Source organism: Amphimedon queenslandica, unplaced genomic scaffold, assembly GCF_000090795.2.
Source record: "Amphimedon queenslandica unplaced genomic scaffold, v1.1 AMPQUscaffold_12947, whole genome shotgun sequence".
Lineage (NCBI taxonomy): Eukaryota > Metazoa > Porifera > Demospongiae > Haplosclerida > Niphatidae > Amphimedon > Amphimedon queenslandica.
In genome coordinates this window covers 3,706-17,003 of record NW_003546817.1, presented here as the reverse complement: position 1 = coordinate 17,003, position 13,298 = coordinate 3,706, and the positions used below count along the sequence as shown (strand labels likewise).

Below are 13,298 nucleotides of genomic sequence, written 5' to 3'. Positions count from 1 at the left end.
ATCCTACTCGTGACGCAAATTCTACTCTACATTGTACTTTCAATCTTATTATGTAAGAATTACGGATCACCTTGCAATGTAGAGTAGAATTTGCGTCACGAGTAGGATTTTCATTTCGTATTTTCGTTGGTCGTTCGGAATCCTACTTAACCTTGTTTTTTTAAATTTTGTATGTTCTTGTTTGTGTTGATTTTTTATGATATTTATAATATTTCTTTAGTTGCCATTGTGATGCTTGTTGATTTTACACAAACAATAATTTTCTTTATTATTATTATCATTGTTATGACTTTACATCATTTATGAGAGACAGCATTGAATAGACATATGCTGAAGGAATATCAACTATCCTGATGACAAGTGAAATTAATACTAGTCTTGACACAAGTCCTTGTTCAAGAAGCTGTGAGCTGAGAGTGTCCATCTTCCCTACAATTTTGCATCTATTCCTGTTCTTCCAGGCTGTTGTCATTCATATTATCATTGCATATCATAACATTAATTAATTGTTTGCTTTTTAAAATAAAATAAAATCACACACTTCATAAAATAGTAACATGTAAGATTAATACCTTCTTTTAGCTGGAAACCTCCACTAAAGAATTGCAGTAGTTGGTAAAAAATTAATTGCTTCAGTGCTTCTTCCAGAGCTGCAGATCTGAGCATTTTTGTAAAATTTGACCAAAATCCCTGTACTATAGTACACAGACTTTTGTCCGATTTTGGAGAAACTTTAAAAATTCGTAAAAAATCCAAACTTGTTCGGAATCCACTCAAACTTTCTACACAACATAAGTACATGTATATGCATCAATAAATGTAATAAAATTGAGGAATTTTCTACTTGTCAATTTTGGTGAAATTTTACAAAAATTCCCGTACAAGGACTTTTGTCCGATTTTGGAGAAACTTTAAAAAATCATAAAAAATCGAAACTCAATTGGAATCCGCTCAAACTTTCTACACAACATAAGTACATGTATATGCATCAATAAATGTAATAAAATTGAGGAATTTTCTACTTGTCAATTTTTGGTGAAATTTTAGAAAAATTCCTGTACTATAGTACAGGGACTTTTGTCCGATTTTGGAGAAACTTTGAAAAATCATAAAAAATCCAAACTCAATTGGAATCCGCTCAAACTTTCTACACAGCATAAGTACATGTATATGTATCAGAAAATGTAATAAAATTGAGGAATTTTCTACTTGTCAATTTTTGGTGAAATTTTAGAAAAATTCCTGTACTATAGTACAGGGACTTTTGTCCGATTTTGGAGAAACTTTGAAAAATCATAAAAAATCCAAACTCAATTGGAATCCGCTCAAACTTTCTACACAGCATAAGTACATGTATATGTATCAGAAAATGTAATAAAATTGAGAATTTTTTAAATTTTCAATTTTGGTGAACTTGACAAAAATCCCTTCCTGTACTGTACAGGGACTTTTGTTTGATTTTGGAGAAACTTTAAAAATTCGTAAAATGTCCACACTTGATCAAAATTAGTTCAAACTTTCTGTATATCATAATTATAATGTATTTAATGCATTTATTGTATTTTAATTTATTTTTTACAGTCCAACCTGAAGCCCCCAGCATGGATCAGCTGATATTGATATCAAGTTACGTCATTAAAGATGAAGCTTGCAGGGAAGACAAAATAAATGGAATTGAAACAAAATTCTATGCACTAGAGAAGTTTGATCTAATAGCCAGTTCCTTCATATTCAGGGCCCCACTGAGAGGAGGGAAAATGGCTCTTTTTGCATTTTATGTGACACTACCTTATAAGGAATTGGCTGAATTCATGCCGCGATACTCACTGTGTGAAGACAAGATAAGATCAATACTGAAGAAACAAATCATCAATAAAATGGAAGAAAAGAAGGTATTATCATTATTATTATTATTATTATTACTATTATTATTGTTGTTGTTGTTGTTTACAGTATGAGAGGCCAGTGAAAGGATTAATCGGAGAACAAGTTGAAGAGTTTTTGTGTGATTTCTCTCACAAGTTGCAAGGACTGTCCCAGGTGATGCTCTCAGTTAGATATGAGAGCATACCACTGGACATAACTGTACGTTATTAATAGTTATTAATAGTTATTGGTAGTTATTAATAGCCATTAATGGTTATTAATAGTTATTAATGGTTATTAATAGTTATTAATGGTTATTAGGTTGACGACACTATTCTTGGATTTGAAAACTCAAAATTGAAAGGATGGATTGACTTTTTATCAGAGTAATTCATCATTATTAATTAATTTATTATTATTATCATTGTACAGAGCAATCACCTGTCACCTACAGATTGGAGGTCACACTGTTATATTTGGAGAAGATAAAGACATCATAATGAAGGTGTCATTGTTTGTTTGTTGTTGTTCTTTTCATTGTTGTTGTTGTTGTTTACAGATGTTAAATACACTTGCTCTGTTCCTGTCACCTAAAGAGCGTAAGATGTCACGGATTGTTCCTCAATCAAAGAGTGAGGGAAAAAGATACATACCAAACCTCTTCTTACAGGGATACGTGAAGAAGGTAACCACCATTATCATCATCAATATTGTTATTATTATTGTTGTTATTATTGTTGTTGTTATTATCATAGCCTGATGGATCGTTCCCTTTTCCTCTTGATTATTTGTGGAAGAGTAAGTTTCCATCAACAGTGATAGACATGGACAAGAACAAGGTAATATACTTTAACTGTTACCTATCAAATGTTTATTATTAATCAATGTATATTAGATCTACACTAATGAATCAACAGTTCCTGTATACTTGAGAAGAAAGCATGAGAATAATTCAGCAAATACCAACGGATACGCTAAAACACTGTAAGCATTATAAGAGATTTAATTGATTAATAATTAATATTTGTTTTAGTGATGACCTGCTTCCATTTGAGAAAGGAAAAGTATCTCATACTGTGAAGGACTTCATTAGACAAGTGACTTAATAACTATTAATAACTACTAATAACTATTAATAACTACTGATAACTATTAATAACTACAATAGATAATGCTGTTACCAATGTCTGATGGTTCAAGGGACCTCTTCATTGATCAGTTCATGAGGTTACTGCAGCTAAAGGCAATCACTGCTTGCAAGTATATTGAAGCTGAAATGTGAGTATTAATTTATTATTATTGTTGTTGTTATTATTATTATTATTATTATAGAGAGACTGCTGTTACTGCTACAGATTCTTCCAGTGGTACAGTCTGGCATGTGAAAGGTGAAGACACAATGCCCAAAGTGAGTGATAGAAATGATCATAATCATTATAACTATCATCACTTTTAAAGGTTAATAAGGATATACTAATGAAGGAGCTTGGTTTGGGTGAGTCACCGATGGATCTATCAGTGATACTTTGTTTTGCTGAGAAAATACGACCCAATTCCTACAAAGACGTACTAGGAGACCCACAGAAAGACATTGAACACATACTAACTGATCTAGAGTTTGTATAACTATAAAAGGGAAATATTTCAACTATTGTATTACTACTGTGTGTCCTATACTAACTACTAATAAGTATCAGTCATTTTTAAATTGTTCATTTCTTGACAGCTGATTTAACTTGCCCCAGAGCACTATCAATTGCAAGATCAGCAATGATTTTAAGTTGCTTCTGGTCAACGTCAGTGTGCTTCTTAGCTGCTAGTTTGGCATTTGCTACAACTTGAGGCCTCAGTTCAGCTAACTTGTCTTCAGCTGCTTTCTTAGCTGCTGCTGTTCCTTCTTCAGCTGCAATCTTCTGCTCCTTAGCAATCTTATCCCTGGCCATTGATATACCAGCCCCTGGTACCCAGGCCAGTGCTTGAATAGCAGCTTTCTCATCATCCATGTGACTTTGTGCTGCGTCTTTAAAAGCAGCTTTAGCAGCTGCTCTCATTTGAGGTAGTACAATATTCTGAAGACTGTGATAAATATCTCTGGTGATTTTCACTTGAAGATATGCTGTCACTGCATTAGTGGCTGCAAAACGCAAGTACTTGACCCCAACAGCTTTGACCTTTGCTTCTCCATCTTTGAAGCTCATGATGATCTTATTCAGGGTCTCTTGGTCTTCCTTTGGTGGAAATTGGTGTGCTTTGAGATAAGCTGACTGTTTCTTCATTTCATAGACTGAAAGAGCATCAGCCAGCACCACAAATATGTTATTCATGGCCACAATAACATCTGCTGCACTCAATGAGTCCGTACCACCTGAAAATATTGATTTCGTGTTAGTAATCATCTACAAAAATAATAATAAATATTTTATATTCTCAATTCTGTTCCTACCCCATCCATGTCTCTGAATGCATAAAAGAGCATGAGCATTACTGGTACATCATGAGGAGTGCTGCTAATGGTCACCCTCAGAGTCCCCAGGTCAACGTCTTTGTCTTTGTAAGTCTTCCATTGGCTGACCCAGCTCTGGAGTATGATACTCAGTTTAGGTAGAGCCGCTGTCACATCTTTCAGCTCTTCTTTCTCAGCGTCAGTCATGTCCTTGGTCCAGCTTGGTGCGTTGTCAGCGTCCATCATTGTAGTGATGATTCCTGCTAGTCTACCAGCAATCCAGTCCAGCCCAAGGAGAATACCAGTTCCATACATAAAGATCTTTCCCACCAGTTTAGTCTTCGACCATTTTGCTGATTTGGACATTTCAGATGCTTCAGTTTCTGTCTCCAGTTTTGAAATCTCTCCTGAAGCATTAGCCACATCAGTAGAGACAGCTGCTGTCTCTTCCCCATAAGGGAACCCCATGAGAGTTTCAACCTCATTAGCTAGTTTAGAGGTACTTCCAAATAATGATTCATCAGAAAGGGCATCAGACATTAGACTGGCGGTTACGTCTTTGGTCATTGCTGAGGTTTCAGCCATGTTTAACTCCATTGTGTTACCTACCCAGCTGGTCTCAGCAAGGTCGCTCCCAACACTGAGGTCAACTTCCATTGTTGCTGATAGAGTTTCAGCGTTCTCTTCCAGGGCCACATTAGCCTCTTCAATCATTTCAGGTATTTCAGCCATTGTCAGCTCCTCTCTCTTCCCTACTCTTAATACAAAGCACTGATGATGATGATGATGATGAATGTTAGAAATTAAAGAGAAATTTCTTTTATAAGCTAGCTATTTCACAGCTCTGTCACTAATTGGTTTCCGTTGCTATTGCAATTAAAATACAAAATAACAAATAACGTTAGATGTAATATCAAATATTGGCTTCTTCATTTGGCAAATGCATAAATATTAAATTGAAATTACAGCAATCACATGTACACTGATAAACTGATAAAATAATATTTAGTTCATGGTCATATATGAGTCACCAATATGATGTGATATATTATTATTATTATTATTACTATCATTATTATTACTGTCGTATTGTGGAGAAGGTACTTCATAAGTTTGTGGATTATCAATGACAATAGAGGTTCCTCCATCATCTGCTAAATGGTGTCCATTAAGAGTCAGTGATGGTACCTCATAGTCTGATGGGGTAATGTCTATCCTCTCCCCATCAATGTCCTCATATGGTGTCTCCTTTATTCTTGCTGGTAGTGTAGGTGTATCATAGTGTCCATCAGTGTCACTCAGTTTAGGTACATCATATACCACTGGTGCTGATGCTGCTGGTGGTGGTGATCCACCATTAGCCATTGACTCTTCCACTTTACTGTATGTTGGATTTTCAATCACACCACTATAGGATTATAATTAATTATTATTAATATTTGTTTAATGAATTACCAGTGCATGTTAAGAATAACAGTGGACGTAGTAATGCCAGCAGGAGAAGCAGTGCCTCTATAAACAAATTAAAACGTCATTATAATAATTATGAATATCAATTATCATACCTTCCAATGTCCAGTGATCTCTTGATCCTCTTCCTCCTTTTCATCATTATTAATATTAATATTATTAATATTACAATTAAAAGACCAATCACTAATCCACTTAACACGCTGATGCCAATTATCAGTCCCGAATCAGTGTTGACGTTACTCGATATAGTATTTGATTCAGTGACTATCATTGACCTTGATATTGATTCTGATTTTGATTCTGATCTTGATTGCATTAGTGTGATACTGGGTGATATCATTGATGTTGTTGATTGAGTATTTAGATCTATAATAATATTAATAATAATAATAATAATTATTATTATTATTATTATTAATATTATTAACAATTACCTTCAATCAGTATGGTTGTAGGTTCTGATCTCATTCCTTCATAATTGGTTCCATTATTTATTATTATTATTATCCATGCCCTCATAGTATAATTCATATTAGTCCCCAGTCCAGTGATGACTCCATTAGTATCATTAAACACTACACTAGTTCCTGTACCATTACCAGCACTGCTACTATAGTACACTTTATATCTTATCACTGCAGTTGTCAGGAAGGGTGTTATCCTCAACGTGACATTAACTGATGTATTGTTCAACTGTAATACTGATAGGCCATTAACAGTAGCTGTGTGCAAGAAAAGAACAAACAATATTAATAATAACAATAACAACAACAATGACAACAAAAGCAACAACAACAATAAGAAAAACAAATGACACAATAGCAATAATGGACAAGTCAAATTATACATTAACTGCCACATGAAGCAATATACTGGTACAAGTACATGAGTACAGTCTAGCTTACGTATGTCACTGGTAGACTGTACTATAGTGCTCCAGTTACCAGACCCTGCACTAGTGTATGCTCTTATCCTGACAGTGTAACTAGTATCAGGAGCCAGTCCATTGATACTAATATATGTATCTGTTGTATTGATCAGGTTATGATTGTAGCCTATTTCATAAACAGTAATGACTCCATTAGTGGTCAGTGGTCTAGCCCATGTTAGACTCATATCTGTTACTCCAGTAGTTGTTACTGATATACCCTGTACTGGACCAGGTACTAGACAATTAGAGTATTATCACAAAGAACTTGTCGTTAGCTATCAACTCACCACCCTCTCCTGTTAACTGGGCTCCATCCAATGGAGGACCCTCTTCACCATTGACACCATATGGAGTGACTGATACTGTATAGTTAGTGTATGGCATTAATCCATCCAGTACAGTGTGTCTAGTATCACTACCAGTGATATTAAGAGTAGACCCAGTGTATGATAGGTAATATCCAGCAATGAGTCCATTCCTTCCATTGCAAGGTACAGGGCCCCATGATACATTCATTGATTCTGAAGTTACTGATGTAAATGTAATGGAACCTACTGGAGCAGTAGGAGCTAGAGAAAGAGAAAGGGAGGGAGGACAATGGTAGTGCATTTCCATATTATTAGTGTTTACTTGCTGAGAGTGTCATGCCTTGACGATTGGTAACAAGGTATATAATTTCGTTTCCATAGACACCAATGAGATCAAAACCACAGGTACTGTATGGATCTACTCCAGTGACTTGATGAGGTGAGAGGACATTAGTAAATTCTTCACTTTTTAGATCAGATAAATCACATTCTCTATGACATCGATAATTAATATTATAAGAGTTTGGAGCTATAACATTAGGAGGACTCCATTCCAATGTCATATTAGAAGTGGAGCGATCAATAACTGTAAAATCATGTATAGTCGGAACAGCTATTTGTATGGGATAAATAATAAATGATTATTATTATTACTTACTTAATGTAATGGTAGTATTAACAGGTATACTTGGTAAAGAAGTGCTACCATAAGCAATGACATCAAATGTATTATTATGTTTTTCAAACAATCCTGATGTTATGTCCACCTGTGTTTCAGTTGAATTTGCTAAACTTCTGTACAATGAGAACTTCATTATACTGAGATAGACCTCGTATTCAGTAGCTCCTGGTACTGCTGACCAAGAGAGCCTTACATGATTTAGACCAGTATTTCTCCTTGAAGCATTGAAACTTACTGGAGCATCAGACCCTGTACAACAACAACAACAGCAACAACAACAACAATAATAATAATAATTATTATTATCATTATCATCATAATAGTTCCCTTACTAGTAATGGCTAGTGTTGTGGTGCTGTTAGTTGCAGTAACCCCATTAATAGTCCCATCAAATACTCTGTCATTAGATACAGTACAAGTATAAGTACCAGTCTCATTACTAGTAACCACTACTGATACTCCAGTAACTGATCCACTACCATTGACTATCATACGCTCCAATGAATGATGGTGTACTGGGCTGCCATTAATGTAGCATGTAATGAGAGTGGGTGGTCCATTGGATACATTGAAGGAGAGAGAAAATGTTGGAGGGTTCATGTGACTTTGTGAAAACAAACCCAGGGTCATGTTTGCATCAGTAACTGGTCCACCTACACCCACCCACAGAGGAATGTATCAACATTAAAGGAATGTACTGTAACACAAACCATAGCAATGAGGAATAGGACTCACCATTGAGGGCATAGGAGCTAGTATTGTATAGACCAATGACCAGTGTTACATTGACTCCAGTCTCATCACTAATGATACACTTATACAATCCTTCAATAGGCTCCAGTAGTTCATCATTCCTCCTCAGTGATACACTACCAGTTCCTCTTACACTGCTGAATGGGCCAGTATTATCAATAGCTGCCATTGGGACCAGGTCTCCAGTAGGATAATACCACAGGCCAATAGTGCTAGTATCATTCATTGAGGATATACAGACCAGTGTGGTATTGGGCCCCAGTGCATCAGTATCAATCATGGAATAATCAGGAAGAAAACTATCTGGATCACTTGATAGATATAGTCCAGCACCTAACAGTACAATGAATGATAAATATAATGATAGATATTCATACAATTAAATTAGGTAGGTACATGCACTCTTGATCATAGATATTAGAGTATCTATGGGTAAGCTACCAGTTGTGTTGTGAGAGGAGGTATAGCCCACAAATCACAAGATAATGTTCGAGTCATTGCTTACCAGTGGCTGGTCTGATGGAGTCAGTTTGATCCACAATAGTGAGGAGCAGGAGAGAGTAGAAGAGCAGAAGGTAGTCCATTTCAAACTGTTGATCTGTTGCTACTAGTGGAAGCTAATTAGTAGTGAATGGGTCTATGAATATCATTATCAGTATTCATGGTATGTGAGTTATTTGATGAAATGATAACTTCAAAAGTAGCCAACAACTGAGCTCATGTGCAGGTCACAGTAAACAAAATAATAAATAAAATTATAACAAGAACAACAACATAATGATTAATGACGATATTATTTAAAAGATAATTATCAGTAAATATATAATATTAAAATAATCGTGTTATTAAAATGCTGACACATTGATGAAGAGAGAGAGAGAGAGAGGGAGGGGGTGGATCATTGATGAGTGCTGGTCTATAACAGTGTGATGGACGGTTCTCTTGCAAACAGTATAGTTACATACACGTCTTCACTAGTCAGTAGTTTCACTAACTGTTCGTTTAGCAAATTACTGACATCAACACTATTCACCTGTTAACAAATAATGAATAAATAAAATTTATAGCTAGTCTATATTTTAGCGATAAAATTTGATGAATTGAATAAAAAAAGGTACATTTTTTGCAGAACTTAAATCATGCATATGCTGCTATAGAGCCATAATTAAACTGGGAATAAATTATGACGAATGGACTTCAATTCGTCAAATCATACTCAACCACATTATCTATTAATATTATCCCCACCCCTCCCTCCCTCCCTCCTTACTGCTAGTATCTTGTCTCCAATACTGATCTTCCCACACTTAGCAGCTGGTAGGTTGTTGACCAGTCGAAACACGTAAAATCCCTAAGCACACAAACAATCATAAAAACAGTGCCAGGAATGTATAGGAATGTTTACAATAATAAAACTGTCCCTCAATAAACATGTTTGTCTAAATAGCAGTACACTACTTGCTACAAGTTAATGTTGAAACTGAATCTGTTTATCTGTTAAATGTATTGACGGAAACTTTCAACAATAATTAGACTATTTGACGTCTAAAATATTCATCAGTTACAGTATACATGTACAAATGATGGTGAATGGGCTATCCAAAACATCTAAATAATGTACGGCCAGCTATAAGGTATTTCTGTTCCCCATTAGAGCAGGTATATTAACAGGCTACACATCCTGCAATGGGTAATTCATATTGGCCTCATTGGTTTGTTAAGGCTCATTCAATCAGTAATAATGTGTTAGTTGTTATCAGTGAGGGTACCTTGTCTCCAGGTTTGATGGCATTCTCTCCGTCTTTACCTCCAGTAATACCCAATCCTAATGTAGGACTCTTCTTTAACGTCACCTCATACTAGAAATAATAATAATAATAATAATAATAATAATAATAAATATTGATCGGAATCAGCTCAAACTTTCTACACAAGATAAGAATATGTATATGCATCAGAAAATGTAATAAAAATGGAGAATTCTCACCTTTTCATTTTTGGCAAAATTTGGCCTGAGACCATGTACTATAGTACAGGGACTTTGGCTCAATTCTGAAGCAACTTTAAAAATTTGTAAAAAAATCTAATTTTGATCAGAATCAGCTCAAACTTTCTTCACAACATAAGTACATGTACCGTATAGCGGAAAATTTTCGTGGCCCAAAATTTTTGTGGATCTCGCGTTTTTTTCAAAACCCACGAAAATAAAATCCACGAAAATCGATTTTATACGGTTTAAGATGGCTGAATTGTAGAAAACCATGAAAATTAAAGCCACGAAATTGATTTTTGGACGGATCCACGAAAATTTTCCACTATATGGTATATGCATCATTCTGGCACTCAATAAACTAATAATATTATATTCCCTTCACTTACTGTTCCAAGAGAGTTAGCATCATAACTGATATTAGTGCTGTTACTGGTAGCTGTAGGAGGAGAGATGATTAATATTAATTTATTATTATTAATTACATTTTGGTATGACGTATGCTGTTGTTCTTCTCAATAGTTCCACTCCACTGTCAGCACCAGCACTGCTCACTGAACCAACACTCTAACAATAAATAATAATAATAATAACAATAAATAAATAAGTTTAACAAATAGTACTATATCATTATAATAATCAATCCATACTTGTACTGAGCTATTGGAGCTAGTTAGTAAAGTATAAACTGCTTTAGAGAGTGGCCTCTGCATTGGAACATAACAAGGACTGACTAACCCACCCACTAAATACACACACAATATACTAATAATGTAAATGAATATACTAATAATATACTAACTCACATACAGCACTGTTAGTACACAGTACATGAATATACTGATATTAGTAATATGATATGTATACATTCACAAGTACCAGTAATACACATTATACAACTATATTCATTACATATTAATGCTATACATGTTTAATACTACATTGACGCATATACTGTACTGCATATAATTAACAAGCATATAATTTAAGTTTGACTTTATTTAGTATTTTGATGTATTGGGAATTTGCAAATTTGTCTCTAATAATAATAATTATTATATGTTATGCGTCACTATATATCTTACAGTAAGCACAAGTAATCTAATTATACAGAGTTTCAAAAGGAGAAATAATTTCTTCTCCTAGTTATTAGGATATTGTGGTGCTATTGAAGTTATGTTGAGTGTATTCTCAGTACACATACCAGTGACTGTATCAGTATATAATTAACTAATAATGATCATTAACAATATAAAAGAAATAATTAATAACTAATAAACAACAAGACGATTATTATCTCTATCACAAACATACAAGAATCCATCTTTATCTAATGCTAATCCATAAGGATAGCCAAACTGATCAATATTACTGCCTAATCTTCCAAACTTCCTAACAAACACACCATCACTAGTGAAGACTGATATACGATGATTACCCTCTTCACTAACATACACTAGACCAGTAGCTGCAGCATCTATTGTTATACCTGTTGGACCATTAAGCTGTCCAGGACCAGATCCTTCAGTACCAAACTGACCCACAAACTTTCCATCTGGAGAGAACTTCTGAATGCGATGATTATAACTATCAGCAACATACACTAATCCTTGACTGTCAATAGCAATGTCATATGGATACTTAAACTGTCCATTAGCTGATCCTTCACTACCAAATGAATGAGAGAAGGTTAGATCAGGATTCAAGACTTGTATACGATGATTACGCCAATCAGCAATATAAACCTGTCCTGTTATAGGAGAAATGGCTATACCACCAGGATAACTGAATTCTAGTGGTCCACTGCCCCACTTACCAACTGATGCTATAAGGTATCCATCCATGCTTATCTTCTGGATCAGGCCGTGCTTACTATCAGATACAAGAATGAATTTGTCTGGAGTAATGGCTACACCACGAGGACAAGAAAACTTGAAATTACCACTTCCTCCTTCCCCTCCTAATGATTTCACTTTCTTTCCTTCTCTATCCAGTATTGTTACACAGTTACCACTATGCTCAGTTATTATAACATGATTATCATCAGTTACAGCAACTCCCCAGGGACCCTCAAGCTCAGTTATAGTACGTACTGGAGTGATGTTATCAAGGTAAGGATTGATAGGGATGACTAGTGAGGTATCCTCAAGGTGTACATCATATACTTGTACTTTTACTGTATGAGTACCACTGGTTGAAGGGTTACACTGTATCCTATACACTCCAGGATCAGTGCTGGTGGTAGTGACTGTAGTGTCAATGGGTTGATCACCTTTACCAACTGGTACTAGACTACACCTCAGAGAAGAGAGGGGAACACACAAAACAGATGAATCTGGTGCCTCCATTGATAGTGAAAATGAAACTGCTTTGCCAGCAAGTGTAATACGATCAATCTTCTTCACTCTACACTGCTGTAGTGAGACAATATCTCCAATGTGATGTAGCGATTTGATATTTTCACTCAATACAAAGTCGGCCTTTTCCTTTGGGTGTAACTCCTCCACATTGATCCCTGCAGTAACTTCACTCATACGCTCCATCATCTGTTTCTTACACCTCAGGACTTGTTGAGGACTGCCTGTCTTCAGACTCTGTTCCACATAATCCTCAACATCCTCCAGAACACTCAAACTCATTTCTGCTGATTTCATTTGCTCTGACAGCACCTTTAGTTTATCATCAGTGACCCTCTTTGCCTGCTCAGTCAGTTTCCTCTCTGACTCACGAAGAGCATTCATCATTTCCTCTACCATTTCATGTATTTCTTCTAAGACTCCTTCTCCTCTCTCTCTGATCTCACCCTCTCTCTCTGCTAAAGCAGACAGGACCTTCTTGAGTCCTTCAATTTT

The 13,298-nt window shown here is 35.3% G+C and overlaps 4 protein-coding genes across 4 annotated transcripts in view; 1 reads left to right on the top strand and 3 right to left on the bottom strand.

Moving 5' to 3' along the window:
* LOC100638231 (protein C9orf72 homolog) overlaps positions 1 to 3,581 on the top strand; it is a 4,111-nt gene extending 530 nt beyond the window's left edge. The window contains exons 2-12 of the mRNA XM_003389800.2: positions 1,582 to 1,892; positions 1,954 to 2,085; positions 2,188 to 2,252; positions 2,299 to 2,371; positions 2,426 to 2,551; positions 2,622 to 2,705; positions 2,762 to 2,850; positions 2,900 to 2,963; positions 3,035 to 3,144; positions 3,199 to 3,274; positions 3,325 to 3,581. Coding sequence (XP_003389848.2) covers positions 1,582 to 1,892; positions 1,954 to 2,085; positions 2,188 to 2,252; positions 2,299 to 2,371; positions 2,426 to 2,551; positions 2,622 to 2,705; positions 2,762 to 2,850; positions 2,900 to 2,963; positions 3,035 to 3,144; positions 3,199 to 3,274; positions 3,325 to 3,492 — 1,298 coding nt within the window. The 3' untranslated portion in view covers positions 3,493 to 3,581. The remainder of the gene's footprint in view (positions 1 to 1,581; positions 1,893 to 1,953; positions 2,086 to 2,187; positions 2,253 to 2,298; positions 2,372 to 2,425; positions 2,552 to 2,621; positions 2,706 to 2,761; positions 2,851 to 2,899; positions 2,964 to 3,034; positions 3,145 to 3,198; positions 3,275 to 3,324) is intronic.
* LOC109586102 (uncharacterized) lies at positions 3,470 to 5,129 on the bottom strand. The gene is made up of 2 exons (XM_020002271.1): positions 4,310 to 5,129; positions 3,470 to 4,262 (listed from the first exon to the last, which is right to left on the bottom strand). The coding sequence occupies exons 1-2, from the start codon at positions 5,039 to 5,041 to the stop codon at positions 3,579 to 3,581; spliced, it is 1,416 nt and encodes a 471-aa protein (XP_019857830.1). The 5' UTR covers positions 5,042 to 5,129; the 3' UTR covers positions 3,470 to 3,578.
* A 111-nt stretch (positions 5,130 to 5,240) lies between these two features.
* Positions 5,241 to 9,101, bottom strand: LOC109586101 (Down syndrome cell adhesion molecule homolog). The gene is made up of 11 exons (XM_020002270.1): positions 8,962 to 9,101; positions 8,439 to 8,789; positions 8,036 to 8,356; positions 7,680 to 7,952; positions 7,344 to 7,634; positions 7,001 to 7,282; positions 6,688 to 6,948; positions 6,217 to 6,504; positions 5,875 to 6,148; positions 5,765 to 5,821; positions 5,241 to 5,717 (listed from the first exon to the last, which is right to left on the bottom strand). The coding sequence occupies exons 1-11, from the start codon at positions 9,038 to 9,040 to the stop codon at positions 5,315 to 5,317; spliced, it is 2,880 nt and encodes a 959-aa protein (XP_019857829.1). The 5' UTR covers positions 9,041 to 9,101; the 3' UTR covers positions 5,241 to 5,314.
* Positions 9,102 to 9,132: 31 nt separating this feature from the next.
* Positions 9,133 to 13,298, bottom strand: part of LOC100638997 (uncharacterized) — a 7,842-nt gene continuing 3,676 nt past the window's right edge. Inside the window, exons 6-10 of the mRNA XM_003389805.3 lie at positions 10,932 to 11,013; positions 10,836 to 10,885; positions 10,226 to 10,315; positions 9,727 to 9,807; positions 9,133 to 9,489 (exon numbers count right to left, since the gene is read on the bottom strand). Coding sequence (XP_003389853.2) covers positions 9,373 to 9,489; positions 9,727 to 9,807; positions 10,226 to 10,315; positions 10,836 to 10,885; positions 10,932 to 11,013 — 420 coding nt within the window. The 3' untranslated portion in view covers positions 9,133 to 9,372. The remainder of the gene's footprint in view (positions 9,490 to 9,726; positions 9,808 to 10,225; positions 10,316 to 10,835; positions 10,886 to 10,931; positions 11,014 to 13,298) is intronic.